Source organism: Carassius gibelio, chromosome A18 (assembly GCF_023724105.1).
Source record: "Carassius gibelio isolate Cgi1373 ecotype wild population from Czech Republic chromosome A18, carGib1.2-hapl.c, whole genome shotgun sequence".
Taxonomy (NCBI): domain Eukaryota; kingdom Metazoa; phylum Chordata; class Actinopteri; order Cypriniformes; family Cyprinidae; genus Carassius; species Carassius gibelio.
Genome location: NC_068388.1, coordinates 3,912,604 through 3,938,711, shown reverse-complemented (window position 1 = coordinate 3,938,711; position 26,108 = coordinate 3,912,604). Strand labels below are relative to the sequence as shown.

General features: G+C 35.7%; 1 protein-coding gene across 2 annotated transcripts; it reads left to right on the top strand.

The window, feature by feature from the left end:
• Positions 1 to 60: 60 nt before the first annotated feature.
• LOC127934373 (serine/threonine-protein phosphatase 6 regulatory subunit 2) lies at positions 61 to 24,842 on the top strand. Of its 2 annotated transcripts, XM_052531710.1 has the most exons (25): positions 61 to 312; positions 1,714 to 1,843; positions 3,172 to 3,477; positions 4,133 to 4,319; positions 4,415 to 4,552; positions 5,869 to 5,934; positions 6,175 to 6,287; positions 7,038 to 7,151; positions 7,230 to 7,356; positions 7,464 to 7,616; positions 8,913 to 9,104; positions 9,223 to 9,287; positions 9,438 to 9,553; positions 9,658 to 9,743; positions 9,825 to 9,922; positions 10,537 to 10,588; positions 10,783 to 10,910; positions 10,989 to 11,143; positions 11,231 to 11,393; positions 11,470 to 11,543; positions 13,476 to 13,680; positions 22,095 to 22,246; positions 22,849 to 22,945; positions 23,710 to 23,834; positions 23,908 to 24,842. In XM_052531710.1, exons 3-25 carry the CDS (start codon positions 3,251 to 3,253, stop codon positions 24,138 to 24,140), a joined length of 3,066 nt encoding a protein of 1,021 aa, XP_052387670.1. In that variant the 5' UTR covers positions 61 to 312; positions 1,714 to 1,843; positions 3,172 to 3,250; the 3' UTR covers positions 24,141 to 24,842. The 2 variants fall into 2 exon arrangements, with proteins under 2 accessions (XP_052387670.1, XP_052387669.1); XM_052531709.1 differs by lacking the exons at positions 22,095 to 22,246; positions 22,849 to 22,945; positions 23,710 to 23,834; positions 23,908 to 24,842 and adding exons at positions 13,836 to 13,910; positions 13,987 to 17,066 and having other exon boundaries at positions 62 to 312.
• The last annotated feature ends 1,266 nt before the right edge of the window (positions 24,843 to 26,108 follow it).

Here is a 26,108-nt window from a genome sequence, read left to right as displayed (position 1 = left end):
GCTTCAGTTAAAAACAAAACCAATACATGATATATCGAACCGAAGCGCGTTCACACACACAGCATGCGCGTCCGTGTCTCCTGGTCGGCCATTTTGACTTGAGAAAATAATGTCAAAATCTTTTTCTGCTCTCAGTTTAAAGCTCTGAAGGGGCCAGAGCTGGAGCAGGGCTGCCGAAGGAGGAAGGATATTAGGGGTCTCTGGATGCAGGATGATGCATCGCCATCCAAATATCACAGTTCCCGTCTGACAGCCTACAGAACGCAGCTCTCACAGAGATTGCTGTTTGTTTGATGTTTCAAAGTATTGCTGGTAAGTTCACAGCGGTTTATTATTTGTTCATAGTAATGTTATTGATCACCGTTTCAGTGCGTATATTTTCTGGTCTTATTGTGAACACAGCAGATGCGTCTAATGACCTGCATATGGACTCACGTGACATATGAGCAATGATTAAATATACCAAACTCTCTTTAGGTATTCTATAGTCTTTTAATATGCTATGATCATGTTAAAAACACATGCCTTTCACCTTGAACTATATGCTCATATACAGTCTTCATATATTCTGAGATCAGAGATAAAATAGTTGTACTTCATAATATTGCCTTGGCATGCTTTTTGGGGCTCCAGAGTATGTTTACGTTTAATTTATGCAAATGATTATGATGAAGTTTGAAGGCATTTAGCAGTGGAGGCATTTATTTATTATGCTTCGCATCGTCCAGTAACCAGGCATGCAAATTCCCAGCACTCTGATTGGTGTTTCGAGTCTCGCCTCTGCGTTCTGATTGGTGGATCAAGGACAGTGACATTGAACGAGGCAGCTGTGTGTCTGTCTAACGTTGATCTTGGACGTGGGGTTTGATTTTTCTCGTTATGATAAAGACGTTTCATGTAAAAAAAAATAGCATGTAAGTAAGAAGAACTGTTACAGTCGTCTGATCGTCATTGAATGTCTGTAGCTCTCTCACACACGGAAGCGTGGGCGTGAAGTGTGTATGTGCGCGTGCGTTTTTGTTTATGCGTGTTTGTGCGCGCGCACCGTATGATTTGATCAAACACATGTTGATCTCTGCTTTCTCCGAACACACAGGAGTTCAGTTCTTCAGTATTTTCTGCCTGGTGTTTATAATGTTTAAACCTCACTTTAACATCCTGCTATTATATGAATATATAAATTGAGACATCAAACATGTATTACAATTCTGTTTCTATCGTTCTGTCTGTAATTCTATCGTTCTATTTAACATTCTATCTGTCTCTCTCTGTCTGTCTTTCGTTTTATCATTCTATTGTTTTTAATATTGCTATCTGTCTAGTGCTGAAAAAGTCATAAAGTAATAACATTATTTTTATATAAATGTTCTACTGTTGCTCAGCTCTGATATTGTTTCTCCCTGTGAGTGTGTTCTAAGTAAGTGTGTGTGTGTGTGTGTTGTAATAGATTTGGTGCAGTAATGGTAACTGTATGATGTAGTTTCGGCTGACAGTGGCAGCTGACCTCATATCCACTGATTAATCCCATTAAAAGACTAAAAAAGAACATGCTGCTGTTGTTGGGTGTGTGTGTGTGTTTGTGTGAGAGAACACCTTAATGAGTGTTTAAACACTTGGAAGTGTGCTTGACATGCTTTTCTCCACACTCATCTGATGAACTGTTCACCTCACTGCTATTCATCATGTCTTGATGACTTGTCTTTGTCCCTACAGGTGCTTGTGTTGTAATGTGAGGCAGCCTTGTGGATGGATGGGATACTTGACCACTGACCACTCGATTTAGTAAACCAGTGTGTGTAAACTGGTCTGTGCATCCCAAAGGAAACACACCATTTGACTGAAGGTAATTTACTGCCTAAGATGCTCTGTGGGTGAATTATAAACCATACCAGTACTATCCCTTAATCAGTAAAAAAAAAAAAAAACTGCCTCAAAGACATGATTCCTGCCTATTCTCAGCCAATTTTCAAATGTAGTGTATAAACGATAGGGTTGTGCTGATTGACAACGTGTATCGGCGATAGTCAGAGATATTAGGCTCATTCTCCTATTAATGTATTAAATAATAATAATAATAACTATTTTATTAGACACCTATTATAATTAGGCTATAAAACTGCCCAGATATTTCACTTCAGCACCGCATTTGCTACTCTTAAAGTCTGATCACTTAACTTATTACGCACACTATGTGGTGATGACGTAGAAGGACTACGTGAGAACCACTGTGGATGATGAGTTCGCTCTGCAGCCTTGTTTTTATTTTCATGCACACTTCACTATAATGTGATGCATGCAAAATACATAGTTTTGGCTGATACAAAGTCTTCATCCACAAACAGACGTACATCATCTGCAGATATAAGGAATTTCATTGCACTTTAACAAGTAATCTGAATGGCTTATATATGTGCAATATTTTAAAAGAGCCCTCACTAACTGAGTTTAAAGCCACAGTTGTGTTAGAATGCATCTCTTTTTTGTTTCTGTGGCGGTGCGTCGAGCTCGTCATGAAGCGCACGGTCCGGAGCCCTGTATGACTGATGCATCAGTTCAATTCAACTTTACTCCAAATATATGAACTAACCTGTTTTGAATACTTTATATTTAACGTGTTCGTTTATGTCCAATATTAGATATGATGATTTGAAAAATGTCCATATCGCCCAACACTAATGAACGATTCTGAAGACATTTTTTTTTCTGCCTATTCCTAATGTCAAGAGTAGAGTTATGGCCAGTGACCGAAGAAACTGCAAGCATGACCCAGATGCTTTCTCCTAAATTTGTGGGGGTTTTACTACATCCAAACAGAGAGAAACAGACAGATTTAGGCGAAACAGCTTATTTAGTTCTTTGACATTGAATGGAGTATTTGAACATTTTTCAACCCCAGGGACAGTCCCACCTGAAGGTGCAATCGATTCTCATTACATCTGATGTTTAATAATTGTTGTATGTGCTGCTCTGAATATGTTTTATTTATACTGTAGGTGTTCTTTTTTCTGTGTATTATTTATACATTATACAACTCTTCTGGTGCATTTTCTTTATTGACTTTTTGACTAACCAAGAGTGTTGAGTAAGTCAGTGACCTGAAAAACTCTGTAAAACATTGGCTTGCCTTGATATTTTGATATGCTTGAGTAACTCTCTCTCTCTCTGTCTCAGGCACTCTCTCTCTCTCTCTCTCTCTCTCTCTCAGGCACTCTCTCTCTTTCTCTCTCTCTCTCTACTGTAAGCTGCAGTCATGTTCTGGAAGTTCGACCTGCACAACTCCTCTCAGATTGAGAAGCTCTTGGAGAACGATGATGTGACCCTACAGGAGCTGCTGGATGAAGAAGATGTGCTGCAGGAGTGCAAGGCCCAGAACCAGCGCCTCCTCCTCTTCCTCTCCCGGGACAGCAGCATGCTGGATCTCCTCAACCTCATCACGCACGAGCCCCCTGCTGACCGGGAGGAGAGACTGCGCTACAAGTGAGGGAACAGATAGATGGTCTACATTACTTTCAGTGCAGCTCTTAAATAAAATGATTTGACACTTTGTCTGGGATGAAAGGAGAAAAAAAAAGTAATGATCTGTCCAATGAGATGACAAATATTTGGCCATTTTGTGATTATTAGTATTTGGTCAATTGGAGATTTTGCAATTTGTTCAAATATTTATTGATTGATCGATTAATGCTATCATTTTATTAGCTGTATAATTGTGATTTGGACCAGTCTTATTTTTGTATTATTTAAATGCAAAAAAATATTTTTTAGATTTTCAGTTTCTGTTCATTAAAATTTTTAGTAATTTTGCTATTTTACTTTTTATTACTTAATTTTTTTATTGTCTTTTAATTTTTTAAATTTCATTAATAATGAGTTTACTACTATTTAAACATCTATTTGTAAATTATAGTTTAAGTTATGAAAACAATTAATAATAGTCTTAGAAAAAACACGTGACAGCCTTGTCAATGGATAACACACATTTCCAGTCCCTAAATATCTATTTATTTCCAGTAAATATAATATAAGATAAATGTATACTCATTAAATTTAAATTATATTCTTAATTTATTTGCAGTACATACCAGTCATCCACTTTGCATATATAGTTATTTTCTCTCTGTCTCTCGTGCAGGTATGCTAATGTAGCATGTGAGTTGTTGACATGCGACGTGTCCCTCATCAATGATAAAGTTGGTGGGGATGAGTCTCTGCTGAACACACTCTATAGTTTCCTAGAGCAGAAGTCCCCACTGAATCCTCTACTGGCCTCCTTCTTCAGTAAGACCTTCGGCAACCTCATCACACGCAAAACTGAGCAGGTACCCAAACGTGTCTGTTTTTCATGAAAAAATATTAGATTTGTTTCTGCATGAATTTTTCATTCTCCTCTTTGTTCGTTCACTTTATTTATCAGGTGATCGGTTTCCTAAAGAAGAAGGAGGATTTTATTGGGCAGGTGTTGAAACACTTGGACACGTCGGCTATGATGGATCTGGTGCTGCGTCTCATTAGCAGCGTGGAGCCCGTCTGTCTCAGACAGGAAGTGCTTACTGTGAGTGCACACGACCTAATGATTCATTCGGCCTAATGATGTTGTGTATAAATTAACATTTATTACTGTATTTATTCATCTATGTTAATGTTAGTTAATGAAAATACAGTTATTCATTGTTAGTTCATGCTTATTCACAGTGCATTAACTAATGTTAACAAGCACAACTTTTGATTTGAATAATGCTTTAGTAAATGTAGAAAATGAACATTAACTAAGATTTTTTTCTTAGTTCATGTTAACTAAAGTTGTTAACCAACATTAACTAATGGAAAATTATTCTAAAGCGTTACCTAATAAACTATTTTACACTCTCACAGTTTATTTGATTTGTCTACTAACAATAGGCAGTATTTATCACAGAAACGTTTATTTAATGCTTTCAGCTTATCCCATAAAATAAAATGTGCTGTAATTGTACTGTGGTGAGTTGGAAATGCCGTTAAGCACCATATAGGCTAATGAAGTAGTGTTTTATATCCTAAATAGACCCAATTAAATCATATTTTATTTTTACATTAGCATTCAAAAGTTTGGGGTCTGTAAGATTTTTATTTATTTTTTTATGAAAGAGGACACTTATGCTTACTAAGACTGCATTTATTTGATCAGAAATGACCGTAAAAAAGTAATATTGTGAAATATTACAATCTAAAATAACTATTTTATATTTTAATATATTTAAAAAATTAATTATTCCGTGATGCAAAGCTGTATTTTTATCATCATTCCTCCAGTCTTCAATGTCACATGATCCTTCAGAAATCATTCTAATGTGCAGATTGGATGCTCAAGGAACATTTATTATTATTATGAATGTTGAAGACAAAAATTATCTTATTTTTGTGGAAATTGATACATTTTATTTTTCTGGACTCTTTGATGTATAGAAAGTTCAGAATAATAGCATTCATTTGAAACCAAAATCTTTTGTAACATTGTAAGTATCTCTGTCACTTTCAGTCATTTTAATTCTTAAGTATAAAAAAAACTATAATATTTTATATTGATATAGATTTTTTCATTTCTTAGAAATCTGTATATCTGAATATAAATATATTATCATATATAATATAATTATATAATATAAATATTTTTGTTGAATTTATATTTAAAGTGTTTGAAGAGGAAAAACTAAATCTGTAGTTGTTAGTCTTAGAATCTTTTAGAATGCCTTCATCTATTTTAATGTGACCTTCATAAGGCAAAAAAACTAAAACAAAAAAACATTTAGATTAAATAAAAAAACAACCCTAAAACATCAGTGTTCAAAGCTGAAGTAACAGCTGTGTTTGTGTGTGTATTGATATTTTCAGTGGCTGAATGAAGAGAGGCTGATCCAGAGACTCATTGAGCTGATTCACCCTCACAGTGACAGTGAGGTCAGTCACTACCGTTTCACATTGTCTGCAGAACAAACACACAAACTTTTATACTTGCAGTGAAGCATTTGTTTCAAAGCTCTAACTAGGCATGATGATTAATTATAGTGATTTTTTTTCTTTTGATGTAGGTACTGGAAAAAGCCCCTGTGAAACCAAAACATTTCCATATCACAAATATGTATTAATACATATACAAGAAGAAATATATTCATAAATGTGTTTTTTTGGTGTTCACAGAGGCAGTCAAATGCATCTCAGACACTGTGTGACATCATCCGTCTGGGCAGAGATCAGGCCAGTGTGCTGCAGGAGACGTCAGAGACTGACCCTCTGCTCACTACACTAGAGCTGTGAGTGTGTGTGTGTGTGTGTGTGTGTCAAAACTTCCTCTGCAAACTGTGTTTGGTCACCTTTCATGTCAGCTAGACGGTGTCTTGCTGTCAAAGTAGAAAGTTGTCTTTCAGAATAAGTAGCAATGTGGCCCAGACTTTATCTAGGAATAGTTCAAACTAAAAGTTTATCTGAAAATCACCCTCAGGTCATCCAAGATGTAGATGAGTTTGTTTCTTCATCAGAACAGATTTTGAGAAATGTAGCATTGTATCACTTGCTCACCTATGGTTCCTCTGCAGTGAATGGGTGCCGCCAGAATGAGAGTCCAATCAGCTGATTAAAAACATCTCCTTAATCCACAGATAATCTTCATCTCTTGTCTCATGAAATATCAAAAATCAACAACATAATTGTTTAGGACAGTTTCAATCGTAAACTGTGCTTGTTTTGTGCTTATTTTCCTCCTGATTCAGACGGGATGATGTTTTCACTGAAGAAATCAGGTTTTTTATGAATAGAGCACTTTTAGATTTTTAATGGGAAGTGATGGTTTGAAATTAAAAAACATCTTAATAATGTTTATTACAGACATGCAGCTTTTTACTTCCCAAGATGTTAATTGATGGACTGGAGATGTGTGGATTATTGTGGTGTTTTTATCAGCTGTTTGGATTATTATTCTGATGGCACCCATTTATTGCAGAGGATCCATTGGTGAGCAAGTGATGGAATGTGTTTGTGTTTGTTTGTGTGTGTGTGTGTTTCAGACAGCAGAGCATTGAGGACCTATTGAAGAACATGTTTGAAGGGGAAAAGAGTGAAGTGTGCATTGTCAATGGAACGCAAGTTTTACTCACACTGTTGGAAACTTGTAGACCATGGTGAGTAACACACAAACATATTTCATCACACACACTCGCATTCACTGTTAGTAAAGTGTGTGTGTTTGTATGGAACAGTGTGGAGCAGGTGATTGACCCATGCTCTCAGGGATTGGAAAAGTCTTACACTGTAAACAACAGCATCTTAATGGGCATCCAGACACATCTAAAGCACTTTCACCACCTTCTGTTAAACCCACCCAAGGTTGGTCTGTTCATCCAGTTTTATCACAAGTCAAAAAAACTAAATGAAATCACAGAAAGATGGCACACAGAGGACGTAAATGTGCTTCTGACTCTGTCCTTGTTTAGAAATGTGTGATGCTGACCACGATGGGTATTCTGGAGGAGCCGTTTGGCAGCGCACGACTGCATGGATCCAGACTGATGGCAGCTCTCTTGTACACCAGAGCTCCCAGAATCCACCACGAACTCTGCCAACTGAACATGATCAACCTGCTGCTGGTATTAGTCATCCATAATCTAATCCACAAATGAAATAAAATGTTATTATTATAATTTTTTATTTTTTATTTTACATTTTTATATTTGTCGATAATAACACATATTATGCAGTCAATGTTATTAGAAAAAAAAAATTCTACTGTAAGAAGTTGCTTATTTGATTTGGTTAAATTACACTTTAATTTTTTTGAAAGAAATTAACTATTTTATTCAGCCAATTAACCCTTGTTCAAAAGTGACTATATAAAGACAATTACAATGTTACAAAAGATTTATATTTCAAAGGATCACTGTTCTTTTGAGCTTTCATGTTACGACAGCATTTTAGTGCCACATTGAAAAAATAATAATTCTAAGATTACGAGAATAAAGTCGTAATGTTTCGAGAAGACATTTTTTTTGGAATTTTCACAAAGAAACGGTTTAATTTAATGAATTGTTTCACATAAATACAGCGATCTGATCATTTAAAGAGCTTTGTGTTTCGTTATACGACGTTAAAAGTAGGTCTATCAGAAACACAAATCTTATTTTTGTTGGGTGGCTGGCGCACTACAAATAACGAATGCAATGGAAGATATGAAATATTATTTGCAAGCATACTGTCCCTGCGAGTATGACACATGCCATGATTTCTGATAATAATCCCAATAATAATGCGCAATAAAGGCTATACTCTTAAAATATTATAACTTTAATTTCTACTATTTAAATTCTCAAAACATTTAAACATTATTCTCGTAGTATTTTGACTTTATTCCCGAAGTATTTTGACTTTATTCCCAAAGTATTTTGACTTTATTCCCGAAGTATTTCGACTTTATTCCCGAAGTATTTCGACTTTATTCCCAAAGTATTTCGACTTTATTCCCAAAGTATTTCGACTTTATTCCCGAAGTATTTCGACTTTATTCCCGAAGTATTTCGACTTTATTCCCGAAGTATTTCGACTTTATTCCCGAAGTATTTCGACTTTATTCTCGAAGTATTTTGACTTTATTCTCGAAGTTTTTTCACTTTATTCTCGAAGTATTTTGACCTTTAATCTCATACATTTTTATTTCATTAAATTTTTTTTTCATCGTGGCACTAAAACGGCATCGTATCATGTGACACTGAAGATTGGAATAAAATTCTGCCTGCTGAAAATTCTGTTTTAACATTTTTAAATATATTAAAATAGAAAATAGTTGTTTTAAATTGTAGTAATATTTCACAATAGTGCCGTTTTTTTTTTCAGCCTATGAGAGTTCTTTCAAAAACATTAACATTTTCTTTCTTAATATCTCTCTGTAGGATTTGTTTTTTAAATTTTCTTGGAATAACTTCCTACACATCCAAGTGGAGCATTGTGTGTCTGCCATCCTTAACCAGCCGACAACGAATGGGAAAACACACGACAGTCCAGATCAGATTCAGCTGGAAACACAAGACACACAAAACTCTGACAAATCTGACATGTTCACACACTGTGACCTGATAAAGCATGTAAGTGTGACCTTCACTTATTATATATATTATTCTGTTTGTTCCGGCTATGACAGCATCTTGTGAAATACAGTATGCAGTATGTCTAGGTCATTGTGATATAATTGTCTTTGTGCAGCTACTGAAGGACTGCAGGCTGGTTCAGAGGATTTTGGATGCTTGGGAGGAAAATGACAAAACACAGTAAGGACACATTTAAATACTTTTATTTATTTATTTTTTTTATATATTTGTGAGATGAGGAGTCTGTACGTCAATATGCTGGTTGAGTATTTTTATATTACATTAATGTATGGTTATTAAAAGATCTGTCTGTGTGTGTGTGTGTTATAGAGAAGCTGGAGGCATGAGAAAAGGCTATATGGGTCATCTAACCAGGATTGCCAATACAGTGGTGCAGAATGCAGAGAAAGAACAGGAACAGACCCAAATCTCACAGCTAATAAAAGGTAGCTGACATCCTGAGAGTGATATGGGAATTGTGTGTGGTTAATTGATATATTCTTATACACATTCTTTGTCTTCAAATATTTGGTTATTGTGTGTATGACAGAGCTACCAGAGGACTATAAAGCACGCTGGGAGCAGTTTGTGAATGAAACGCTAACAGAGACTAACAAGAAAAACACAGCCGACCTGGTGAGATTTCACACAAAGACAGAAACATGAAGAATGACACCCCTCGAATCATCTTTAATAAGCATCTTTCTCTTAACTCAGGTGTTCTCAGATTATCAGATCCAGGAGATGTCCGCTAACTTTGTTGATCAGTTTGGACTGACTGATGATGAATTCGGGGAGCATGACGGCAGCATCAGGTGATTCCTGCAGTGCGCTTTAGTTTTCCAGATTGGATTATTAAATTAAAAATATGTAAAAAGGTAGAAACATCTTTACAATATTTTAAAGCAGCATTTTTCTTAAATCTACCTTAATTAGGGGGAAAAAAATACATATCCGGTTACATGATGTCCAGCAGTTTAATTAATTTCATTACATTTTTCATTAAAAAAATTTATTTGATAATTGCTTTTTGTTTCAGGTTTAAATTTATAAAAAGGTTTAGGCTGTGTAGGCTGATTTGGTTCAAAAACATTTTCTGTTATGAAACTATCTCTTCACTTCCTGATTTGGTCATTATTATTGTAATATTATATGCACTTTTACTGTAATGTTTTCTCACTGATCAATGAGACATGAGGTAATCTGACAGCGTTGCATTCAACCCTTCACCAACGCCATCTCTCATCATGGTTAGCATCTGATCTGCTTCTGCGCGTTCATGTGTTTTGGAGGAGGCGTGGCTTTGGAGAGTGATTTGCAGGGAGGGTGGGGTCTTATGCTTTCAAAGCTAGTTTGCTAATTCTAGCCTCTCTGAAATCACCAACCTTGATAAAATAAAGGTTTAAGATTATGTCTGTTGTTCGTGCAGTGCCACGTTCGATCGAATCACGGAGATCAACTTTAACCTCGTTGATAAGAGGGTGAGTATTACTTAATGCCAATTCTCTATTATTTGTTCTTTTATTATTTGTACGTTTTGTTAGATTCTAATATCACAATTTCCATGTCTTTGTGTTTTCTTCTCGTTTATGCTCTTATAGCTACCTTTCTCATTTTTTTTTTATTCTTTTTTTTTTATAATTATAAATCTCTTCTCGTTTTTCTCCCCTCTCAGGTGAGCTCTGCCATCTTTGAGACTCACACGAAGGAGCGAATCCGACCGTTTGATGATGCTGAAGAGGAGGAAGATATTTGGGAGGATAAAGAAATCAACTATGCAACACAAGTGAAGGCCAGAAGCAGGTTCATAAAACACACACACACACACTCGCATTCACACACTAAACAGCCATTGCTCTGACTGCTGTTTGTCTTGGGTAGATTTGGATTGGTGACAAACGCTCAGAAGAATGAGGCGGATAGTGGCTCTCAGAGATGTCTGGGGTCACCTGACATGGAGTGGTTTCCGGAGACCAAACAAACTCCAGAAAAGACCAAGAACCAGGACACGGACAAGCAGTCCAGTGATCCGCAGAGTATGCTCACAGCTCACACAAACTAGATCTAGAAATCTTCACCTGATCCAATAAAAATTCACTGGAAAAATTATCATCACCAATCAGGTCCTGGATGGATAGCGAGTTTTGAAGACGACTTCAGCTGTCGGGATTTCACGAGTATCGCCATGGATACAGGCTCCAGCGTGTGGGGGAGCTCTGTCGCCCAGCTCAGTGAGACGGAGGAGAAGGGATGGGCGACTTTCACGGACTTCCAGCCCTTCTGCTGGTGAGGGAGAGACTGTGTTTGAGTTGGTATTGTGTACTCATGTGGAGACTGTGCTAAACACACTCATGTTCTGCAGTTCAGATGCAGGACCCAGATGCAGTTCACCCGTGAGCTCGGAAAATCCAAACAAACAGAGCCAAAATGAAGAAGGTAAGTGGCTTAATTAAGTACATTCATTAATTTTTTTATACTTATACTAATGAAAAACAAATACCTAGTTTTGTGTAATGTTTTTTCATAAATAAAAATGTTGACTTAACACTGTAAACTGCTACCAAACTTTTATAAGCTTCTTGCATTCTTACATAAAAACAATTTTTTAATTTTAGACTAACAAAATTTAGGAGTACATTTATTCAGTTGGCAGGCGCTTTTATCTGTCTGTCAGGCAGTTTGAGATCCGAGCAGGTACCGTTGAATCATCTAGTTGAAGTGAGAGGTAGAGCTGCGTGTCATTAGCATAGCAATGATCGGACAAACCATGTGCCTGAATGACGGGGTCCCAGTGATGTAGTGTATAAAGAAAACAGGAGGGGCCCAAGAACTGAACCCTGAGGAACCCCAGTGACCAGTTGACAAAGATCTTATCTGTGATACAAATGCGTGTAAAGATGATGTAGAGTTGGTTACCTGATTTATGGGTACCTGTGGCGTTGAGCTACCGAAGAACGAAAGAGTCTAGGAGGGAGCGTGGATGTCAGCAGAAAGTGGGTTCTCAAGGTGGTCACCAAAAAGTACTAGAGGGCTGCAGTCCTTAAGGAGTGAGTGCAGAAGCATATCCAGTTCTTCTGGAGGGCGATAAATAACTACAGTGTGGATTTTTTCACTGTGTGTGTGACTGTAATGGCATGAAATTCAAAGGAAGTACTATTAAAGTTAAAAGAGCAGGTGAGGTATTTTTCTTTTTGGAAAAAGAAATGGTTGCAACAGTAGAAGTGTGGATAGGGCACAGGTTAGCATTATTGTGCTGTGTCCTGCGTGTTGTGAAAGAGTGTTTCACTTGAGAGACAAGAGGAACAGGAGTAATACTTTACATCAGTGGTTCCCAACCTTTTTCAACTCGCGGCCCACACAACCAAACACATATGTTTGCGCGGCCCACTTCAAAAAAATTAACTTACCCCGCTATTGTTGGGTTAATAACTTAGTACTCAGAAGCTAGATTTTAAACTATATTTATTGAATAAACTAGGGCTGTGCGATATGGACAAAAAAAAAAAAAAAACTATCGCGATTTTTTTAATCAATTTTGCAATTGTGCTTTTACAGTCATAAATGCATTCAGGATTAATTTGAAACATATTTCCAAAAGAAAACCAATCAGAGCTTTATCTAAAAGTTGTAACATCTCTAGAACAGACATAAGTCAAAATTATCACTATAGTGAAGATGTAAAAAAAATGTATAGACTTGTGGCAAAAAAAAAAAACATGTATACAGGGACTTTTTTTTCTTTTTTGCCATGCATTGTTCATAGAGCTCATTAATTGTAGCGGTGCCTCAGGTGTTTGCAGTGTGTATACAGTATGTGTATGCGGTCAGCAGTGAGAGCGCATAAATATAACGCGAAAGCACATTAAAATAATGCACGAGTGCGAATCTCTCTGTTCGCACGCAGATTTCCTTTGCTCTGTCACAAAACCAGTCGTGCTTGCTCAGAAACACGCTGCTTTTCGAGGAGAGAGTGTGCACACTTAAAACGTGTCTCCTCACTTAAACTGCATCCTGTTCACTAACAAATTCACTCTATGCTCATGTGTTAGACATGAATTATTTTCGCACGTTTTTATTTCTAGCCTTTTACCGCAGTGAGAACGCTCTGATCCGTCAACATTGGCTCAGAAAAAAGGCGCATCACAGACAGTGTGTGAACCTGGAGTTAGGCATATGCGCACGCTCAAATCGTGATTTTAGGACGTTTTCTTTTAATCGCACAGCCCTAGAATGGACTGGAAATGAACAGAAAATAATTGGCGGCCCACCTGCAATACCACTGCTTTACATATCATATTTATGGTAATTTTGATTGTTGTTTGTTCTAAATGATGGTACATTAACATCAAGCCATGTGTCATGTGTAAGTTAAAGGCTCATCGACGTGTGTGTGGAGTGTGTGTGGGGCAAGGAAGGCCCCGCTGGTGGCGTCCGACAGCAGCTCTAGCGGGTCAGACAGTGAGGAAGAGGAGGACAAAACCAACATCATCACAGAGAGCGTCGCCACGGCCAATGCCAAGGAAAGCGTTAAACTCGGTGTAGATGAAAAAAATGAGAAAGCATTCTTCATCAGGTAAAAAAACATCTTGTACACATTATTGCGTTACATCTAAGCATTATTAAATTGTTTGCAGACAGCTGTTAAGATTTGGCATATCTGCTCAAGAAGTCTCAGAGAGTCTAATGTATCAAAAAGTGCACAGTTATGTTCCTTCCACTGTCTTTCAGTGACACTAATGCCAGAGGAACAGGTGGCAAGCTGACAGGAACCATCACTGGTACTCCGTCGCCCAAGGAGCAGAAGTGAGTTTTTCCATAGGAAATTACTGGTCATGTATGTGGTTAAAGTCTCTAAATGCAGCTCTGTCTTGTTCTACAGGGGCGACTCCAGTACTAACGGCCCAGTGTAAGAGCGTTTCACTCACCACTCGCCTCCATCCCCATGACACTTGTTACTCCACACAGGAAATGTTAAAAGCCGTGGCTTCCCTGTTTTCAAACATGTTTCCTCTCCCTCTGGTATTCACTGTTTCTATCCATCTGCTGTGTAGTTACGCAGGTTTTTTTGGTTTGAGCATGAGCGGTACTCTAGATGACCTCTTTCTTTCCTAATGAAGACATCTTCACTGTTAGGAACACTGACCTTTGAACCCTGTGAGATCGGCCCCACTACAGTCTGTGTGTGTGTTTTTTGAGCGTTGTGGAACTAAAATATAATGCACATCCACGGATTAATTTTCATGTATGCGTAAATATGCTCAGTACATCGACAGGCGTGATTTATAGTGTTCTTTTTGAGTATTTTCCAGAGATCAAGTCTGTGTGTGAGAGCGAGTGTGTGTGTGTGTGTGTGTGTGTGTGTGTGTGTGTGTTCTGTCCTGATCTATATCTCTGTTTTCTGTAGCACTTTGGCCCAGTACTGATTTGATTTCAGTGCTGATTTGTTTGCACTTTTGTTTCCACAGCATTTATGTTTTCAGCTCCACCCACCATCCACACAAACACACATTTATGAGCAAAACTAATTGGGAGCAGGTGGCAATAATTTTGTTTTGTTGAAGGCTGTTTTTATATGAAAGTATGGAAGCTTGTTTCCACTCCAGGATACAGAAAAATAAAGGTAATTGCAAATTTCTATCTCACTATTCTGACTTTTTTTCCTCAGAATAAAAAAAAAGTAGTCAGAAATGTGAGATAAAAATTTTCAATAAAATTGTTAGATGTAAAAAATGTCAAGTTTATAATTGTGTAGTGTAAACTTTCAGTTCTGAGGAAAAATGTCAGAAATGTGTGAAAAAGGTAACCTTAATTATTATTATTATTTTTTTTTTGGCTGATTCTACAAGCTTCATATAAAAGGAATAGCTCAACCAGAAGTAAAAATAAACTCAGTCGTGTTATCCCATGACTTTCTTCTGAAGAACACAAAAGATATTTCAAATAATGTCAGTGCATGCTAATTTTATACTGTCAAATTCCTATAAGGACCAAAAAGAACCATCAAATTTGGCATTATGACAAAAAATTGACTGAAATATTGTGGAACAATTGGTCAAAAAATTTCCTCCAGCATATTTTAAAAATCTAATTTGCATTTATTCAGACTTGCTCCATCCCAATTGGTCAAAAGAAACATTGACATAATTTGCTTAAAACCTGGTGTGCTGGTATCAGAAGACTTGAAATATAGTGCACAAGACGTATGCACGTCGTTATGTCTTGTTTATGTTCCAGGAATGAAAAAGTCTTACAAGATTTGAACGACATGATGAGGGTGAGTAAATCAATGAGCAGTGACTATTCCTTCGAACATGTTTGTGTAAGGCCGTTTGAATATTGTGTATGTGGTTGGTATCAGAACGAACTCAGGTGAATCTGTTGTGTATCAGATCGAGTCTGTGTGCAAAAGTAGATCGGGTGCGTTTGCCTTGAAATAGTAGAGTGTTAAACATGTGCACACATCTTTAATAACATCTTCCTATATCACAGTCACGTCTTAGTAATAATTGTAGATGTGTGTTCTCTACAATATGTACACTTTATTTAAATATTTTGAATTACTAGCGAAACACTAGAAAGCTGCTGTGTGCATTTCAATCTAGAGAGATAGCAATAATGGTATGAATAATTTCTTTGGTTTTCATTTTTTTAAGTAATGTAGCTTTGACATAGGCACACACACTGTTTGTGAAAGGGACTGTGTGAATGTTGAAGAAGCTCTGTGTTTTCAGTTTGCTTTTGCACTTTTAAAAACTTGATTTTGATACCAAATGCAATGGGATGTTAGTGGCGTTACGACGATGAAAACTAAAACCCTCGGGTCTGTGTGAATTTGAGTTTACAAGCTGTTTGTTGTGTTGCAGATGTTTGCATGTGCAAGTGTGTTTGTGTTATAAGAGCGAGACCCAAAAGAAATGTCGGCCGATCGGTAACTTACCAGGCTCTGCGCTTGAATGTTAGTCTTATGTTTATTTTTATTTTCTTATTACCATTTTATTTTTTTGCCAAATATTTTCTTTTAGTATGTTCCTCAAGTGATAGAGCATTGTGTTATCAACGCAAAAGGTTGTGGGTTTGATTCCCAGGGAGCTCGTTAGGTAAAAAATGTTAGCCTGAATGCACTGTAAGTCGCTTTGGATAAAAGCGTCTGCTAAATGCATAAATTTAATTTAATATTCTGTCTTTCTCCCATTATGGATAACCGGGTTCTGTTCTCTCCTCAATAATTAATTCTCAAATCGTTACTTCATTCATCGATGTGGTTCGATTGAATTCAGCACCTCTATACTGCCTCTTGGCTGTGGAATAGCAGTGAGTGATAAAGGTATGACACTAATCCCCCTTTATCTTGTCTTCCGCATACACTTGCGCTCTTTATTAACCACTTTTCTGAGTGTCATCTGGTCCAAACACTTGTCATTTGTTTATACATTTGCACGACATGAACACGATGGGAATTAAATTTTGTGATGTAAGAATTATGCTAATGTAATACTACATTTGGTAATTCTAATTGACACATTCTTTCAATCAGAGTTTCACATCTTTTTCTTCTTCCTACATACCACATCAAATTTTGATAGCTAAATAAATAAGTACAGGTAAATGAATAAACGGATGCATCAGAACCTGCAATGTGCAATTCATGTTTCTTTTCTTTTTAGCTCTTGTATGTGTTCATGTAACCAAAAACACAAATGCATACTGTAGATTATGAACTGGTACTGATATTTTGTGGTATGAACTGCCTTGAGCATCTGTCCATGGTGTGAAACTTGAACACTGGTCTTTTGTCATTTAGTCAAATGCCTTTTTAATGTAAACTGATGCTGGTGGTTTTTTCTTTCAACCATTTTTTTTTTAGTTTTTTTTTTATAATGCGATACTGTGCTACATGTCATCTGTTGTCTGAGTAAGGCTTTAAAATCAGATATCAAACAAATAAATATTTAAAATGGGTTTGTGTGTTAAATGCCTTTTTTTTTCTTCATTTAAAACATATGCACATGCATAACGTTTCTGAACGTTTAATTCTGAACGTTAAAACATTGGCAATGTATATTTCATCTAGCTTGAAAGCACTTCGCAAAAATGGGGATTGCAGATGATGAATATAGTTTACATTAAGTAATGAAAATCAAACCGTTTTTAAAGTCAATAGTATGATGATAATTGGGTAATGAAAGGTACAGTAACACAATAAGGTCACTTTAGATTACATTATTTACTTCATTAACATTAACAATGAGCAATCTATTTTTTTTTAGTGCTCATTAATATTTGTTAATGATCGTTAACTGCTCATTGTTAGGAAATGTTAACTCAATAACAATAAATAATGTTAGCAGCAGGTACAACTTGATTTTAATTAGTGAATGTTGAACTTAAAATTAACTAATATTTATACATGCTTTAGAAGTATTTTTTATTGTTCATGTTAACAAATTTTTCACTTTATTACTTTAAATTATATAAGTCTGCACTATGTCACACTTGGCAATAAACCACTGAACTAATGCAGTTAATGGGGAAAAATTATTATAAACCTGCCAAAAATAAAACTTAATGTGCTTTACATGTGTTCAAATAGGGATACGTTCACGATGTCAATATATTTTGGCAATTTGAGGCTTAAAGTTTACATATTTCATACACATTGATCATTCAAAGTGTTTTACATAAGTTGGAAAAATAAAACCTAAAACCTAAAAAAAAAAATAATAATTTACGCATAAGGAATAAATGATAAAATGTTTAATAAATGTTCTAAATTCAAGAACTGTACTTGTTCTTCTGTAAATGTTCTTCTATTCAAGAACTGTACTTATCCAGAGTGAGAAAAATGGCTGTCAAAATCACTCTGGACCCCTCACATCCAGCACACTCCCTCTTTGAACTGTTGCCATCTGGTCGACGCTACAGAGCACTGAGCACTAAAACGACCAGACACAGGACCAGTTTCTTCCCTCAGGCAATCCATCTTATGAACAGCTGATAATAACGGCGAACACACTACACTTTATATTTATATACACATACACTTTATTTATCTAACACACATACTTAGTATACACTTAAATTTTGCACATAATATATATGTACATACATAACTGCATTTTGTAATATACCTGCCTACAATTGTCAATTTGTATAATGTCATTCACTGTCTACATATTTGTATTTTTTATTCTTTTATTATGTGTTTTATGTTCTGTCGCTGTCATTCTGTTGTACTGCGGAGCTTCTGTCACGAAAACAAATTCCTCGTATGTGTAAACATACCTGGCAATAAAGCTCATTCTGATTCTAATTCTGATTCTAAACATTATCTCAATCATTATAAAATCTAATATTAATTACTGACAAAGTTACATTGAAGTGTTAAAGTAAGTCCACTTTTTCATTGCAAAACAATAACATCTGAATATCAGCCTGTAAATGTGTGCATCATTTCAAACAATTCGGTGCCTGATTAATTTAATGCAAAATTTATATTCTGAAAAAAATGATCACTTATTTTAAAATGTAGTTGGTTTTACATTGGTAACACTGTACAATAAGGTCTTATATATTAAATGGATAGTTCACCAAAATATCCTTTCATTAATAACTCACTCACCCTCATGTCATTCCAAACACATAAGACCTTCGCTCATCTTCAGAACACAAATTAAGATATTTTTAATGATATACGAGAGCTTTTTGACCCTCCATAGACAGCAAGGGAACTGCCGCTTTCAAGGCCCAGAAGGGTAGTAAAGACATCATTAAAATAGTCCGTGTGACATCATTGGTTCAACCTTAATATTATAAAGCGAGATTCCTTTTTGTAAAAAAGAAACCAAAATGAATGACTTTATTCAAAGATTTAATACGAGTTGCAATCTTTTGGTACACCATATCTGATGTTTTGCCTTGTGTCATCATGAACCTGAAACCAAAGGAATGAAACGAAAATTCCATGACTGCACTGAAAGTGAAAGTTCCCCTGGAGGCACAAGAGGGCGGTGCCTCGGGTGAGAGGAGGAGGGGCATCTAATGGAAGGGGCGTGGCTTGTACAGTGCGTGTAAGAGAGTAAATATTTTTCACTACTGGTGGAACCTGTCCGTCTACTTCACCAGAGACACACGGAGACTCAGCCTGAAGTGCAAGACACACAAAGAACAGCGGAGAGAACAAACACACATTTACCAGAAACCAGAAAGAATGCTGGACAGAGCGACAGTCTGGACGTAGACCACCGGACTGGACATCAAGTAGATGAAGGCAACACACGGTGTGTTTGTTTACTTGACAGGTGCATCAGTGTGTTTGAGTTTGAATGAGGCGTGTGTGTTTCTGAGTACCTTTAATGGGTAGAAGCATCCTGGATATGGGGGGATGTCAGAGTTACAGCAGCTCTGATGAAGAGGATGTCAGCGCTCTGAAGGCAAACTACACCAATGTCAGCCTATTCAGATTGTGAGTATATACTTCACCCACACACACTAGATAGGAGGTAAAATAAGGAATGCACACATCACACATATGTCAGCTGAAGAGATAAGCGCCAGCATATCTTCAGAGGGAGAGAATGTGTGTGAGTATATCTGTAGTTTCAGTTGTGCATCATGTTGGAAAAAACTTACATGTGTGTTTGTGTGTAAAAACATTGACCCTCTTCACAAGGATTTAAGACTGGCTGCCGCGGGGTGTATTTACATACTGCACACCTGTGCATAAGTGCAACTGGTCATTTTGGTGAAAAAATGCATTGCTTGATTAGAAAATGTTGTTAAAAATTTTGTCTGAAACCAACACTTTATCCTTCACATAAGCATTAAACACATGAAACAGCCATTTAAAACAAGTACAGTGGTAAAGTGGTGGTAATACTAATAGGTGTATATACTATTTCCATATGCAATAGTTACATTGTACCCCAAGGTACTTGCATACCATGATGACCAAAATACACGCAGAAAAACAGGGTACTATATGTGTATTACCACTAGACTTTTGTAGGGCAGCCTCTTCAAAATGAGAAATACATTCTTATGTTTGTTAATATGTTAAACTGCTGTATCTAACATGTGACCTTTAATAGAATCTAACCTCACATCAAGGAAATACTAAAAATAACTATTCAAATTGGTTTTTCCACTCATGTACACTTTTCACCTAAACTAAAATAAACACAAAACTTACATATTATTTATGATTATAGCCATAATATGTACATTAAACATGAAACAAAAGTTATGCAAGTCTATTATTAAATAATAATGATAAATATTTTTAATTCATTATAGACATTCATTAATAATAGTCCAACTGATAAAATGGGAAAATATAAAATATGGAAGCCAACATCAAGTAAATTTATATATGTCCCAGGTACATACGCTATTGATTTCTAATGCTCATTAACGCTGGATTCATTTGATCAAAAATACAGGAAAATTTTTCTATTTTAATATACTTTAAAATCAATTTTATTTCTGTGATACAAAGCTGAATTTCCAGCATCATTACTCCAGTCTTCAGTGTCACATGATCTTCAGAAATCATTTTAATATGCAGATTTTTTTTTAAATCATTGCTGGAAACCGTTGTGCTGCTTAATATTTTTTTGGAACCTTTGATACTTTTTTCAGGATTCTTTGATGAATAAAAAGTTAAAATTTATTATTATTTTTTTTTTAAGAAATGTAAAATTTTATTCAGGAAGGATGTGTTAAATGTTTAAGAAGTGATAGCAAATATTTATATTATTAGAAAATATTTATATTTTGAATAAATGCTGTTCTTTTTAACTTTTTATTCAAAGATTCCTGAAAAAAAGTATTCCAGTTTCCACCCAAAATTTTAGCAGCACAACTGTTGCCAGCATTGATATTTCTAATAATAAATCCATATATTAGAATGATTTCTTGAGGATCATGTGACACTTTACATTGGAGTAATGGATGATGGAAATTCAGCTTTGCTTAACAGAAATAAATTATATTTTAAAGGATATTAAAATAGAAAGCATTATTTTTTAATTGTAATAACAGTTTGCATGATTACTGTTATTTTCTGTATTTTTGATCGAATAAATGCAGTTGATGAGTGTAAGAGACTTCTTTAAAAAAAACAATACAAGTTTTACTGATCCCAAAAAAAAAAAAATATATATATATATATATATATATATATATATATATATATATATATCTGCAAATCTATCACACTTATTTTCTGCAATGCTTTGAATAAAAAGTACATGTAATAAATAAATATTACACACAACGAGCTCTGTCAGGCCAACCTGTGTGTGGTTTTTCTCATTTGCATGAATGAAAATGATTAGCGCTGTCTACAGTAGAAAGCAGCACTCTTTCCAGTGAGAATGTGCTAATTGCTCACTAACGCTGTCGGAAAACATGAACAAGTGAACACAACTCCTTTCAGTACATACAGTAATCGACCAGCCCCATGTGCACACATGACAACTAAACTACATCCCTGTGTGTCCTTGTGTAACGTCACTCTGTGTGTATTCACAAACTGTTTGTTATTTGCACACCAGCTTAACCATTTAAACACAAATTAACTAGCAGACAAGCTCACTGCAAAAGAATTTCCCATCACAAAACCAGCCAGGCATTTATATATCAGCACATTTCTGCATTTCTCCTCTTCTCTATCTTGCTTCCTAATCTAGTTGGCAAATAAAGCTGTAAAAATTGCTTTTGTTCCTCTTTTGTAAGTCACTTTGAATAAAAGCATCTAGTAAATGCTTAAATGTTTAAAATGACTCTGTTTGACACTCCATTCCTGGTCATACTGTGCACAATTCACTAGTGAATTATATATATATATATATATATATATATATATATATAATTCACTAGTGAATTGTGCACAGTATGACCAGGAATATATATATATATATAAAGAGTTTTTATCAAAATGTAATAAATCGCTCTGCTGTGAATTCTCACCGAATGTTCTTTTGACAGAAAGAATAAAAGTCTACATTTAGTCCCATCTGCTGAGGTCAGACCTTACCTGAAAGATCACTTCCTGTCCAGACGCATCACTGATCTCGACCTTTTGACCCTCTCTGCCCTTCCACACGGCCTCGACCAGCAGGAGTGGATAGCAACTAACAGTGAGTGTCCAAAATCACAAACAAAATATAAAAAATGACTGCCAGAAAAAAAAAAAAAAAATTCATAAACAATACTAACCCTAACCTAAATCCTACAACTACAGTTTTTATTTTAAAACTAATTAATACATAAATTAAATATATATATATTTGTAAAAAAATTTGGGGAAAAAGTGTTTAGTGTTATATATATATATGTGTGTGTGTGTGTGTAAATTCAATACACACACTAGTCAGAAAGCACCTAATGCCATTTACAGTTAAACAGATGATGATACACTCAAAAGTGGTTGAGACAATACACTAGCGATAGAAAATGTCAGATATTTCATAACATATTATTAATGTTCAGTAACACATAAAGGAATGATGGGAATGTGTTGGGCTTATCTAGACATTTGAATAAAGGCTTGTCTGTAGCTTAATGTATTCTGACGTGAGATCACCCACTTAGAATATATATATATATTTATATAAAAGAAAACAATGCAAAATAAAAAATAGCATGTACCAATAAACATCAGATAGTTTGGCAGTGGCCTGTGGGTTTGTTAGGCTCTGTGTGTGTCATGTGTGTTAACTCATCTTACCGTCTCTTCCAGCGGTGTCATTTTTCCAGCACACTACCCTCTTCTTCAGCGCTCTGTCTGATTGTTGCTCAATTACAACGTGTCCGGCAGCCAAAAGCTCAGGAAACCTGTGAGCAGAACAAACACACTTCATTACAGCTAGTTAACTTATTTCACAGCTTGAAAAAATGCATAAAATGAGATGTATGTATGCCTTACAAAATATTGCCAAAGCAACAGTTTATCATATTTACGAGACAAAATGATAACAGTTTTACAGTAGTAGCTCTGCAGTCACTATGGTACTTTGATGGAAGCTCCACGGTAAAACCAAGACAGGATTTAACAAACTACAATAAAACATTTTATGAAACACTGAAGGTGAAATTTGAAACCTGTGAACACACACACACACACACACACACATATATATATATATAGTAAATTAATAGTATATAACATATATATTGAATCGTAAATCAATGTATATTTTTCCTATTATAATAATAAACTATGATTTTATATAACAATGTATCTGCAATTGTTATATATAATTTTTATTTGCATTATTCTGGTTATCACTGGTTTATTTTAATATGATTCATCAAGCATGCATGCAGATAACAACACCCAATTAAATTATTTACAAGAAAAAACCCTAAACAACCCTTATATAAAAGTAGCTTTGTTGTCCCAAACAACAGCAGTGACTGCAAAAACACCAGGAACTGTGTAACTGATTAATGCTGAAGCATCATTATAATAAATCTAAATGTGAATCACATCTGGTCATTTCATTATACATTACTGTAAACATTGAAAATATGTTATAGTGCATGATTACAATTGCAATATTTCGTAAGGGATACTAATGAATTGTTTGGTTGTGTTCAGTTTGTATGAATGGACGGACGATCAGGGGAAGAAACTGAAGTGTTCAGCTCCGATCTACATCGACTACGCCTTGTCCTACATCCAGGAGATACTCACAGATGAGCGTGTGTTTCCTACCAAGAGCGGTATGAAGTTCTCACCATAGCTTTAACCATGTGAGCTCCAAATGATCTGAACTATATATATGTGTGTGTTTAGGGTCATCGTTCCCTTCTGGATTCATGTTCCTGATTCAGAAGATCTTTTTGATGCTCTTCCGTACGTTGGCTCACCTGTTCAGCATCCACTACCAAGAAGCCATCGCTGTGGAGATACACCCGCACCTCAACACACTCTTCACACACTTCATCACCTTCAGCCACACATTCAGACTGCTGGAGCCCTCAGAGACGGCGCCGATCGACGAGCTCATCGCAGTGCTCACATGCTGACACACACACACACACAAGAAATATACGTGTGAGCCCTGTGAATCAGAAAATTCACAAATGGGACACTCTATAGCTTTTGCACCTAATGGACACGTATAAGTGAAGACCACAAGACTGTAAGTCCACACGTCCAAATCAAGTGCTCTGTTTAGGACAGTTCCTTTTTTGATCTTACATGAAGAATCCCTTTGATGTTTTGTCCCAGTAGAACTAGAGTGTGTCAATCAACTTCAGACTGAGCTCTGATTGGACAGTGCAGCAAGCCCCGCCTATGAGTAGTTTTTTAGTGCCAAGTGTGAACAGTGGCCAATTTTATTTTGCCAAGATTCAATTCTTAGGAATCTGGGAGCACTGGGAACTGCAAATTATGACCAAACTATTGCCAATTTGTGTTGTTGTCTGCCACAACCAATGAAAAAAAAAAAAAAGATACACTGTCATTTAAAACTTTAAGCTCACTTTTTTTGCTGAAAGAAATTATTACTTCTGTTCATCAAGGATGCATTAAATTGATCAAAAGTGATTCGGTTACAGTAAATAAATTTGTGTTACAAATACATTTATAATGTTACAAAATATTTAGGTTTAAAAATTGATTGATGTGGGGGGGGGGTATCAGGTTTTAAACATTAAGCAACACAACGGTTTTCAACATTAATAATGACTGGAGTGAAGGCTTCTGAAATATGACAGGAATTAAATTGTAATAATATTACTCTTTTCATTTATTTTTGATCAAATAAATGCAGCTCTATTTAAATCAAAATGTCCTGATTGGACTCGCATCCCGTCGCATCTTTTTAGGAAAGATAAGGAAAGAGATTTAAAAAGCCTGTGCTACTGCATACACCATTACTGAGGTGCTTTATTATGGCAAATAAATCATTCACAAACGGTGATTTGAACATAATTACTACGATTAGCAAACAAAAGACCGACAGTAGAATGAATTCCATGCAGAAAATCAAATAAAGAAATTTGGAATAAAAAACCTAGAATGATACTGTGATAGAATAATAGCCATAATATTCTGCTGATGGTCTTTTATTAGTTTAGTGCTGGTTCGTGTTCATGTGTGTTGAAAGAGAGAGGGATACGAGGATAAAGAGAGAGATCAGATGTTTCTCCTCAATCCTGAGCATTCATAAATGAACAACCCTGAGGATATTAGAAATGTACACATGAATACACACCGCGGAGAGCTGGTCTGACTGGTTCACGAGAGAAATTAGATCCGTTTATACACACTCACTGCATCCAGCCATTTTCATGCATCAGTACATTTATTTTTTTGCCTTTTTATCCTCTGCAAACTATTTTAGTACGAAGGAACTGAATTTTGGGATGACAGACTGTTACATTTCTTGAACACACAAGTGTATTAGTGTACTAGCCTATTATACATCGTATATACCATATACTGCTTAAAAAAATAGCATATCATTTCCCAGAAAGCACATGTATATGTCTGTTAAAGACCAATTCATCTGGAAAGCATCTGCTGTGTAGCTACAAACATCTGATAGACGTCTTTCAGATTCATAAACATCTTAACAACATTTTTAAATGTCTACCTACTTGACAACTGATAGGAAACATCCTATAGACATATACTGTAGCAGATGAGCAAACACTAAAAAAAAAATATCTTGCAGTCGTCAAATGGACATTTCCGTGATGTATGTGTGCAATCAGGGTTAGTAGATAGCACATGCAAAATATTTCAAACTGCAGCATGCTAGACTGTTGTCACATGACTTAACCACATTATGTGTTTTTAATCCCAATGGGTGAATAATTAATGAATCTGTTGTTTTGCATTGAAGTCCATGTTTGTGTAAAAATGTGTTCACTTTTAGAAGATCAGTCAAATGAGTCATGAAAAACACAAGTGAAGCATTTTGCATTGAGGGATACATACAGCCCAGTGAAGTGTGTATACTGCACATTCCAAGAATATACCATCAA

Excerpts from the sequence above, each read along its gene's own strand:
- LOC127934373 (XM_052531710.1), top strand. The coding sequence starts at position 3,251 with ATGTTCTGGAAGTTCGACCTGCACAACTCCTCTCAGATTGAGAAGCTC. Across the intron at positions 9,744-9,824 it reads AGAAAAACACAGCCGACCTG|GTGTTCTCAGATTATCAGAT; the intron begins GTGAGATTTCAC and ends CTCTTAACTCAG. Across the intron at positions 9,923-10,536 it reads GAGCATGACGGCAGCATCAG|TGCCACGTTCGATCGAATCA; the intron begins GTGATTCCTGCA and ends TTGTTCGTGCAG.